Source organism: Beta vulgaris, chromosome 8 (assembly GCF_026745355.1).
Source record: "Beta vulgaris subsp. vulgaris cultivar EL10 chromosome 8, EL10.2, whole genome shotgun sequence".
Classification (NCBI taxonomy): domain Eukaryota; kingdom Viridiplantae; phylum Streptophyta; class Magnoliopsida; order Caryophyllales; family Amaranthaceae; genus Beta; species Beta vulgaris.
In genome coordinates, this window is record NC_079209.1 from 7,588,856 (window position 1) to 7,599,357 (window position 10,502).

The following is a 10,502-nucleotide window of genomic DNA, read 5'->3' on the forward strand; positions in this document are numbered from 1 at the left end:
TTTCTTGTTGTATTACCAACTCATGGTTGTGCTGCAACTCATGAGCTACTACAACAAAGTCTTGACCAGGTTTTTCTTGCTTAAATCTGACCATGGCTTTGCATGCTGTTCTTGTTTCATTGACTACTCTTTCCTTTCTTTCTTGGTTGGCTGCTCAACATCTGGTATCTGAACAGTTTTTCTTGTTGTGTGTCTTTTTCTTTTGGTTCTGTTATTTTGTTTGTTGATTTTGAGCCTCCTTCCTTTGAGCAAACCAAGTAGAATTCGTATATTGAATTATCAATTCTCCTCCTCCTTAGAGTTTGTTTCCTAATACTAAATCCTAATGCTCTTGAGTGTGCTTGATACAAGTTGTAACCATCTTTGTGATCTGTAACATGTCTCCCTATTAAACTGCTACTGATATTTTCGTCATTGATGTACTTGAGATATTCATGTTCAGCTGTTGAGTTCATTGACAAAAAATAAGGACACTAACTTAAAGAACAAAAGCACTAACTGAAAACTAAACAAGTGTAGCTGAAAATGATTGTAATAGTATCAAATGAAAGAATAATTATACTAAATGAAATAAATTAAGGACCAACTGAAAAGAAAATAAGTCTAACTGAAAACTAAATAAGTCTAACTGAAAACTGAATCAGTCTAACTGAAAACTAAATTAGTCTAACTGAATCTGTCTAACTGAAGAGCAAATAAGTCTAACTGAAGAGCAAATAAGTCAACTGAAGAGTTAATAAAGTCTAACTGAAAACTAAATAAGTCTAACTGAACTAAATAGTCTAACTGAATCAGTCTAACTGAAGAGTAAATAAGTGTAACTGAAAGAAATAAGTCTAACTGAAGTGTAAATAAGTCTAACTGAAGAGTTAATAAGTCTAACTGAAAACTAAATTACTCTAACTGAACATTAATAAGTCTAACTGAATCAGTCTAACTGAAGAAAAAGTCTAACGAAAGAAATAAGTCTAACTGAACGTAAATAAGTCTAACTGAAAGTTAATAAGCAACTGAAACTAATAGTCTAACTGAACACTATAAGTGTAACTAAAACTAAATAAGTCTAACTGAAAACTATATTAACTGAAAACTAAAGTATCTAACTGAAATAATAAGTCTAACTGAAAACTAAATAAGTCTAACTGAAAACTATATTAACTGAAAACTAAAGTACTCTAACTGAACACTTAATAAGTCTAACTGAAAACTAAATTAAGTCTAACTGAAAAAGAAGTTAATGAGTGAAAAATAGACTTTTGTTGCAATGTAAATGTAATTTTAACATACTAACTGATACAATCAAAATTCTAACTGAAAATGAGTAAATGCAATTGAAAATTAATTTAGACATACACCTGTTCTTTGTCTTGTATTCCAGCTGATTCTTCATGTAATTTCTTTTTTTTTTTTTTCTGATGTGATATCTGTGTTACGGTTTTCATTGTTTAGTTCAATTTGTAATGTGAGATCTTCTGTAGTATTCTCATTGCTCAGATCAATTTGTAACGAACTTGCGATTTGTGAATTCGAATCTTCGGTTGACATTCTTGTTCAATTTGTAACAACTAGATTTCAGTAGTGGAACTAGATTTGTAGTGAGAAAGTGGATGTGTTGGATATGTTTTTGTTCTTGAACAATGGCGGATGAAGCGGATGAAGGGGATGAAAGTGTTTTTTTTGTTTTATTTTTTATTTTTTCGGTCTTTAATAAGTCGCGCGCGTTGCGTTGCGTTGCTCGTCCGATGAGAGTGTTGTGTCGGACGAGTCCGACACAATACGTTCTCATAATGAATTATGTTCATGTCCTTATTGGAAAATTTACACAATTAAGTAGCAATAAGCTATTACCAAACACCTTATACAAACATGTAACAACTAATTAATACAACCAGCTAGTCAAGCCAGCTAATAAAATAAACTACCAGCTAACAAATAAATATAATCAACTAACAACTACCAGCTAACCACAAATTGCCAAACACTTGGAAATTGAATGGAAGACTTCGCTAATTATAATCAACTAGCTCAGGGGCAGAATTTGAACCCAAAACTTTACTACGGATTACGGAAGATGGGAAAACTCACCACTTAAGTCAATCCCAACCCCAATTCCTATTTTTAATTTCAATATACTACCTTTCTATTTCCACCAAGTTGCAAAGGGCGCGACTCAATCTCAAAAATTCTTATATCGGATAGAGTTAATGCTAATACCCATTAAGCCATCACATATTACTCAAAACTTATTTGGTTAATATAAACAAATTTGTTTACATGCTTTATGAAATAGGTAGAAGTCAATGGTATTATCAAATGTCAACATTCCCAATGCCCAAAGAAAATTAAGGGGAAACAAATTTGTTTTTACTCCTAAATCCTATTGTAGAAGACAATTTAGGTAGGAATATTTGGGAGGAAGGAAAAAAAACAGTAAATGAAGGTTGGAGGCACACCATTGACAATTTCACTACTAGCAAAGCCAATTGCAGTGCTCACAATCTCATTGGCTATCACCCTTCTTTTCATCTTTGTTTCTGACACAAACCCAAACCCAAACCCAAACCCAAACCCAAACCTGAAGCAAATGGCAGCGGGTCGGAGCAAAAGCTTCATATTGTGGCTTCATGGGTTAGGTGATTCTGGACCCGCAAATCAACCCATCAAAAATCTCTTCAATTCTCCTGAGTTTAACTCCTCTAAATGGTCTTTCCCTTCTGCCCCTTCAAACCCAGTTACCTGCAATTGTAAGTTTTTTTTTTGGGTTTTTTTTTTTTTTTTTTTTTTTTCTAAGAAGAGATGTTAGAAGCTCAATTTTCTGATTTTGTTTCTTATTTTGGTAATTTTGTTTGTGGGTTTTAATGTTAGTGGTTCTTTGTATAGTTTTGTTGATTCTAGATAATAGTGTGCAAGGGAAAAAGGTTTTTTTTTTTTTGTTTCTCCTGTTAATGAAGTTTCTGAATTTCTTGCAAATTTAGCATTTTTGTTTAAGGTTGATGAATTTTGATGGTTCGTTGTTGATTTTTTTGTATAAATTTTGATGATTGTTTGTTGATGATTGCATATGTCTATTGAACTCGGAATTCGAGGGTAAAATGGTTGTATGATATTGATTGATCTGGCATTAATATGCACTAGCTGCATAATGTGAAGTAGAAAGGAGAGTGTGATCAAGGTGTTGGTTTATGTCACACTTGAGTTACATCCAACTTTTGCATATTAGAAGTTAGAACTCCTTTATGAACTATTGAGCTGGCTTGGGTTTTTGGTAAGTGAAAAATGCATGCTTACAAAGAAGAAGGATAATAATTTAACAGTGATTTTCGAATATCAAGTCCTATGTGATTTTCTGTTGAATTTGGAACGATATAATGTGTCAAGTTTGGGGCATGGGGTTACATTATATAGGTAAGAGTGCAATATTATAGATACAAGATTAGATACTGCCACTGTAATTCTGCTCAGAAGAGGGGAAATGAGAATGTTCCGGAAATGGAAAAGCCTCAAGTTCCAGTCGTTTCAGGAATGAGGATAACCTCAAGTCCCAAAGGTTTTCGTGCTTCGTAGTTTATGGTGATAGACTATTTTGCAGTGTTGACCTTTATTATTCTGTTATTGGAAAAGTCCTTATGCAAGTCTGATTAAGGTTAATATGTAAGTTACCTAAATGCTTTTTTTTTAAGGAAAGCTACTAAAGAACTTAACCATCACGGCCCTGCTCAACCCTCAAAATATAGAAGGTAGATGTAAAACTAACCTGCAAGGGTTCAAATCTTATGCTATCATGAGAGTGAACAAAATCTACTTTTAGTTTTGCCTAACTGTTCAATGTTCATCGTTGACAAAAATCTGGAAGAATGCTATAATTCGTTATTACACTTCTCTGATGTCCAACTCTTCTGCCATTTTTGTACGAACTTGATAGAGTTAACTTCTAAAAACATTTAAGTTTGGAATTTGCTTTTTTTTTTTCTTTTTTTACCCTTACATTGAAATTTTCACATGGACACATTTCCTGAATTTCTACTCTTTGGAGTCATAGATCACACTCTTCTGTGAAACAACTTATGCCTAAACAGATAATATGCTTCTCTTTGCAGATGGTGCTGTCATGCCCTCATGGTTCGACATTCCTGAAATACCAGTGACGGCTGTAAGATACTCAATTTTGTTAGTTGTGTCATTCACTTGTTAGATATGCCTCTTTTATGTGTGACTTTGTTTCTGAGCATCTTATGTAACCTCCTTTCATCCCCTCCACAAAGTTAATTCAATTTAATGGACATGCATATCATTCAGTTCCTTGTCCGAACATAGGTTAGGGAAATTTGTAGGCATAATTAATTCCCCTGACATATATACTTTAGCTGCTTACAAGTTACAAGTGCCAAGGGTACTTGTGCTAATAGGCCAAGGCTTTTCTTTAATGAGACTAAGAAAAAACGTAACAATATGGCAACACGAGGAAGTTGGAGCGCTGGCTACTAACGGGTTGAGTTTGACATATTCCTCTCACGTATAAATTAAATGATGGGGGAAAATTAAATGATATTGTCATCTAGTGGAAACTTAAATGTAGTGCCTGTAAATTCTTTATAGTATTTTGAGGGATGAGACAGGCAAAATTTTACCCATCTGCGAGGTGGATGTATTACTACTCCAGTTCTGATTTCCCTGGAGATTTTATATGGAATGTCTCAAAAAGAAGTAACACAAGATGTTTTCCCATACTGCGGTCTATATAAGCCATGTGAACCAAACTTGATGTGGCACGATTACACATTGATAAACTAGATTTTGAAGGTTGAGTCTCTAAGGCTATAACTCAATTATTGTGAAACCTTGTGTGGTCTGGGAGAGAACCTCTAGGGAAAGAACCTCAAGGGAAAGCAGGATGAAGTCCCCTTAGCTCTCTTAAAGGCCTTCAGCCATAGATTACTAAACACAACATTAGCTGACCCTAATAAGAACCGTACTCTAAGAGACCCCTTAACAACACACTGTTCAAGCTTTTGAAAAGAATAATTGAGCTTCGGAAACCTAAAGCAAGCTCATTTAGGTTCCACATTCCCTATCTTGACGTATTTGATTGTAGATCCAATAACACTACAAAGGAAACCCGTAGCGAATTCTATATTCTTTCGATGTTCTTTTGGTAGCTGGTAATGAATAGTGGTAATGACAATAAATTTTTATGTAGTTTTGTAAAGAAAGTCTCATCCTATGCCCATGGTAATGGAATCCGTCCGTAGTTTTCTTAACAAACTTCTGTTATCACTCAATACCACCTCCAAGGCGTAATGGATGCTTGGATAGTAAAAACGAGGTATTGAAGATAGACAAGCATTACCATGGACATTGAGAAAAGTCCTTTTTCACAATTTTACCTATTAATTTATTATAACTATTTATTACTGCGTACTACACAAACTGTCATAGCTAGATGATTTTTGGGGTTGACATCAAATCTTAACATCCTTGTGGGACAGTCTTCTAGGCTTTTGGGTTGTTTTACATCAGAGCCCTATTATGCACATGAGCACATCGTTATTTGAAGAAGGCTTGAAGTCATCCCCTTGATCTGTTTGAAACACCTATGGATAATCTCTAAAAACCTGGACAGAAGACTCCACAGCTCTAAAGTAGTCTCCAATTAAGGCCAATATCCAAATTGGCCCGCTGTTCTGTATTTGAGACTGGTCTTGAGGTTTCCCCGGGGCTACACATTTCAAAGCTATAACTTACGCTCTTGAGGTTTCCCCGGGGTTACACATTTCAAAGCTATAACTTACGCTCTTGAGGCTCTTACAGGGACAATCATATAATTTATAGTTAACAGCCTCGGATACCAAGAATCTTTCACTTTCTAGCAACTCCTTGGAAGTTGGAGGGTAAACATCCACCTGGTGGTCCTTTTATAGTTTTTTCAGATCTTCTTTGATACAAAGAGTGACTCTATGCATAAGCGGGTGTCACTTTCCTTGTTATTATCAAACTGGTTGGTTCTGCAAGTGAATAGATTGGGAAGGAATGAAGAGAAAGGAAAGGAAGAAAATGAAAGGAATTAGCATCATTGTTATAGTAAATAGAAATATAGAGGAATCTATATTCTTTAAGCGAATGTTTTAAAAGAAATGACAAGAACTTGAATTGTTGGCTTTATATTTGTCTAAATTTGATGGGAAAGGGAATTAAGACTTAAATAAAGTTCTTTCCAGTTACTGCCATCACTTCTTTCCAATTCTTATGCATGAATTAGAATCAAACACAGGAAAGTGGTATCTTCCTTCAATCCTTTCCTTTCCTGCTATGTCCTATCAACTAACCAAGGTTTACATGTTGGCTTCACTGCTACTACTTGAACTTAATCTGATTTACAGCTGACTAGCTACCAACGGCATACTTGCTGAGTGAAAGCTCTGTGCGCTGACAACTCTGCTGCATCTTAGACATCCTTAGCAAGACAATTGACAATCATGGATGCTAACCTGTGCAGTTACATAATTTGTATTTATGCTGTATGGACATGGTTCTCTCTATTTTTATGATATTATTTGTTGGGGAAAGGATAAGGAAATAACTGATTACATCAAGGCAAGCTCCTTGTTTCTCTAGGTCAATAAGATGATAAAAGTATAGAACTGTCCTTTGGTGAATTGATTTGTTGTCTTCAATATCACGGCAAGCTGCAAGAGCTGGCAACCTTTGACTCAACCATAACCTGGTGTGAAACTATTGGCAGAAACCTGAACAACCCGATATCAACCCAATTATCGTAAATTTTATTATAATATGTTTTGCAAATTATTTTATATGTTGTCAGCAGAACCAAAATTGACCCAAAAACCTAACCCAGAATTTGACCCATTGACTTGAATTCTCAGACTTAAGCCCTACAATATAGTCAAGTACACAATTTGTTTGACGATATATTTGTCGTATGCTGCCAGTGTACAAAAACTGCAGGCACATATGCTAACTCTTGCAGTCACCTTTGTTTCTGATTATTCAGCATTCTCCGAATGATGAAACTTCCGTGCTGAAAGCAGTAAAACATATCCATGGGATGATCGACAAAGAGATTGACTCAGGCATAAGTCCTGAAAATATATTTGTTTGCGGATTCAGTCAAGGAGGTACCTGTTACTTATCCCATCTTTCCTTTGCATGCTTGAACTTTCCACGAAATATTAGACTTACTTAAGAGAACTTACACAATAAGTGTCAATTATTGCAGGTGCTTTGACCTTGGCTAGTGTACTGCTTTATCCAAAAACTTTAGGAGGTGGTGCAGTTTTCAGTGGGTGGGTTCCTTTTAATCATTCCGTAATTGAACAATTTCCAGCTGATGCAAAAAAGGTAGAATCTAATTCTTGTACTTGGAGTTCAATTATGTAATTCTTTCATGCATCTACAACGGGAAACATGCTTCATGCTTCAAACTTTCATCCTTTTCAGTTTCTAAGATTTGCTTTATACACTTAGAAGTATAAGTTATGCTGTATTTTTCCATGTCTTGACCACATTCCTTTCTTTTTCTTTCTCTTTTTATCTCTTTCTTTTTAATGCTTTGCTTAGTAGTACTCCTTCCCCTGTTTACAAATTAATGTGACACATTGACTTTGTGCACTATCTATAAAGATATGCCGATAGGTGAATCGGAGGGAAGAGATTAGAACGTACAAGAATATAAAGTCTATTCCCCGAGGCGTGTATATATTAATTTTGACCTGTTCTTTTGCTAATATATAAAAATAAAAATAATTATATCACATTTTGGATTTGTTTCAATATATACTCCCTCCATTTCACAAAGATCTTCCCTCTTTCCGTTATAATTCGCTTTTTATATTTATCCTCTATTTTGCTTGATTACAATTTTGGTAATAATTTTTTCCTCTTTTACCCTTCATTACCTCACCAGTCACCACGCGAGTCCACTTGGTTTAGTATGTTACACCCATCTTTCGAATTAATTATCCTCCTACCCTAAAGCCAAATCAATCCGACTTGTGTGGATCTGGTTCACAATAAAATTAGTGTGCACCAAGCTCACGCACGGGAATTAGGACACACTATTATAATACACAGAAACCTACTATATCACAAACAAATACACTATATAAGATAGAAATACACTATATTACAAACAAATACATTATAACACAATGAAACACTATCACAAATAAACACTATAGCTCTTGCAAAAAAAACACCATACCCTATATCGAAATTGACAATATTATCCTAATCTTTTATAACACAATTGTACAATCAACTATAATACACAGAAACACACATTATATCACAAACAAATACACTATATTAGAAAGGAATACACTATATCACAAACACACTATATCACAAACACACTATAACACAAAAAAACTCACAATTAAACATACTATAGCATAGAGAAACACACTATACGAGTATACGACACACATACACACTATATCGAAAGTGACAATGTAATTCTAATCTTTTATAATAGGTTCAATTGTACAATCAACTATATCACAAAAACTGAAAAATAGAATAAAAACTTGAAGAGAGAGAAAATGAAATAGTTATGAGAGAGAAACTGAAAAGGTAAGGAAATCTTAGGAGAGAGAAAGACAAAATAGTAGAAGGTGTAATCATTACAACCTATATAACATCTATTGGGTACACACTAATTAGTGTGCACCGGGTTCATACGAGTTTTTTTAAAGCCAAATAAAGGAACCACGTTCTACTAGCTTCCTTGTTTACATTAATAAATCTTTATGAAACCAAGGGATTATCATCTAAATATCTAACTTAAAGTTAAGAAAAAGCAATTGCAGGTGATCTTTTAAAGGATTTGAAGACACATTTAACACGGCATGAGTCAACTATTAGTTGTAAATCCACTTCACTGATTATAAAAGGCAGATGCAAATAATAGTATGCAATCCTTAGTTATATAAATTGCTTTAGAAACACTTGCTTGCATGCTCACTCGCCTTTTTGCTTCCTCAAAAGCTTTATTTTCCACAATAATATCTGTCCCTTTTCACGTCACTTTTGCCGTCTTTTCTCAAAAATGAAAAGTAATGCACTTCAGCACTTGTGTGGTGCAAAATCTGTTACTAATATTCATTAAGTTGCATTTGTGCAGACACCAATTTTGTGGTCTCATGGATTGTCCGACCCAACAGTATTATTTGAGGCTGGGCAAGCAGGGCCTCCTTTCCTTGAACAAGCTGGTGTTACTTGCGAGTTTAAGGTACTGCTCGACATTTAGAGTGCGTTGTATTTAACATATTTTGACTTATCTGAACTTGTTGAAACTTAACTAATTTTGAACTTATTTTAGTTGAACTAAATATAAATTTTGATAGTTTACCATTAATCACATACTCGTTTGGTTTAATTTCATTCGTTATATCATACACAACATTTCAATGATGGTGTACTTTTGCAGGCTTACCCCGGTTTAGGTCATTCGATTAGCACCGAAGAGTTGAAGAACCTTGAATCATGGATCAAGTCTCGTTTAAGTAGCGGTTCTTAGAACATTATTCTCTCTTTCACTCATTTCCGCTAGTTTGTCGAGGTAGTTTTGGTGGCTGATATCATGAACAATGCTCTTGTTACAATTATAGTACTCAACATCACTTGATGATGTGCATGTTTCAATCTATAAAAGGGCTATTGGATTTTAAATTGAACCATATACATACATCATACATACATGTATCAGCTGTAGCTTTCTGAACCACTCCATTTTGAAAACAGATACAACAAAATAATATTCTAATTATGGAAAGAAGGATTGCTATGTATATGGCTGATGTTAAAGAGTGTTTAGGGTGGTCCCTTAAACTCAATGATAAGGATCTCTTTGTCAGTTTGGTTACTTTGGTATGATATCTTATACTCAATACAAATTCTTGTATCAGACGATCTAATCAAGTTAGATCACTCTGTATAGAACTCTAACCATTAATCGTTACAAAATGCAAATAGAAATCGAGTTAATAATAAAGTACTATAAAAAACTTGTAAAATTGAAGATAATTATTTTAATAATCTCAAGTTGATTTCTATGATTCAACCCTTTTTAATTTATTATGGACCAAAATGATGAGTTAGCAGCTATATTGAACATGAAGGCATGTAATTAGTTTTTTAAATCTTGGAGTAGAAAACATGCCGGCCAAGTCTAATATTATAATTTAGATTCTTAATCAAAAGGATTATTGTCCTTCACTTGTAGGGATGTAGCTACATAATCTGCTTTTTAAATACTTGTTTTGAAGAGAGAGAGATGCAACATAAACCTACCACAATAATATAATCTTATAAGAGTACTATATATCATGTTAATACTCTGATCATCTACTCTCTTTATTCATGATGTAATCTAAAGTTGGAAAAATTCAACTTTGTGACAAACATACTATAATCATCTAATCTTATTATATGTATTTTACAATTCGATTATGCAAGGGGATTAGGGATACTGAGTAGAAAGAGGA

General features: G+C 34.1%; 1 protein-coding gene across 1 annotated transcript; it reads left to right on the forward strand.

The window, feature by feature from the left end:
- Positions 1-2,372: 2,372 nt before the first annotated feature.
- On the forward strand, positions 2,373-9,692 carry LOC104883002 (carboxylesterase SOBER1). The gene is made up of 6 exons (XM_010667441.4): positions 2,373-2,744; positions 4,098-4,150; positions 7,010-7,133; positions 7,235-7,356; positions 9,140-9,247; positions 9,446-9,692. The coding sequence occupies exons 1-6, from the start codon at positions 2,435-2,437 to the stop codon at positions 9,533-9,535; spliced, it is 807 nt and encodes a 268-aa protein (XP_010665743.1). The 5' UTR covers positions 2,373-2,434; the 3' UTR covers positions 9,536-9,692.
- Positions 9,693-10,502: the final 810 nt, after the last annotated feature.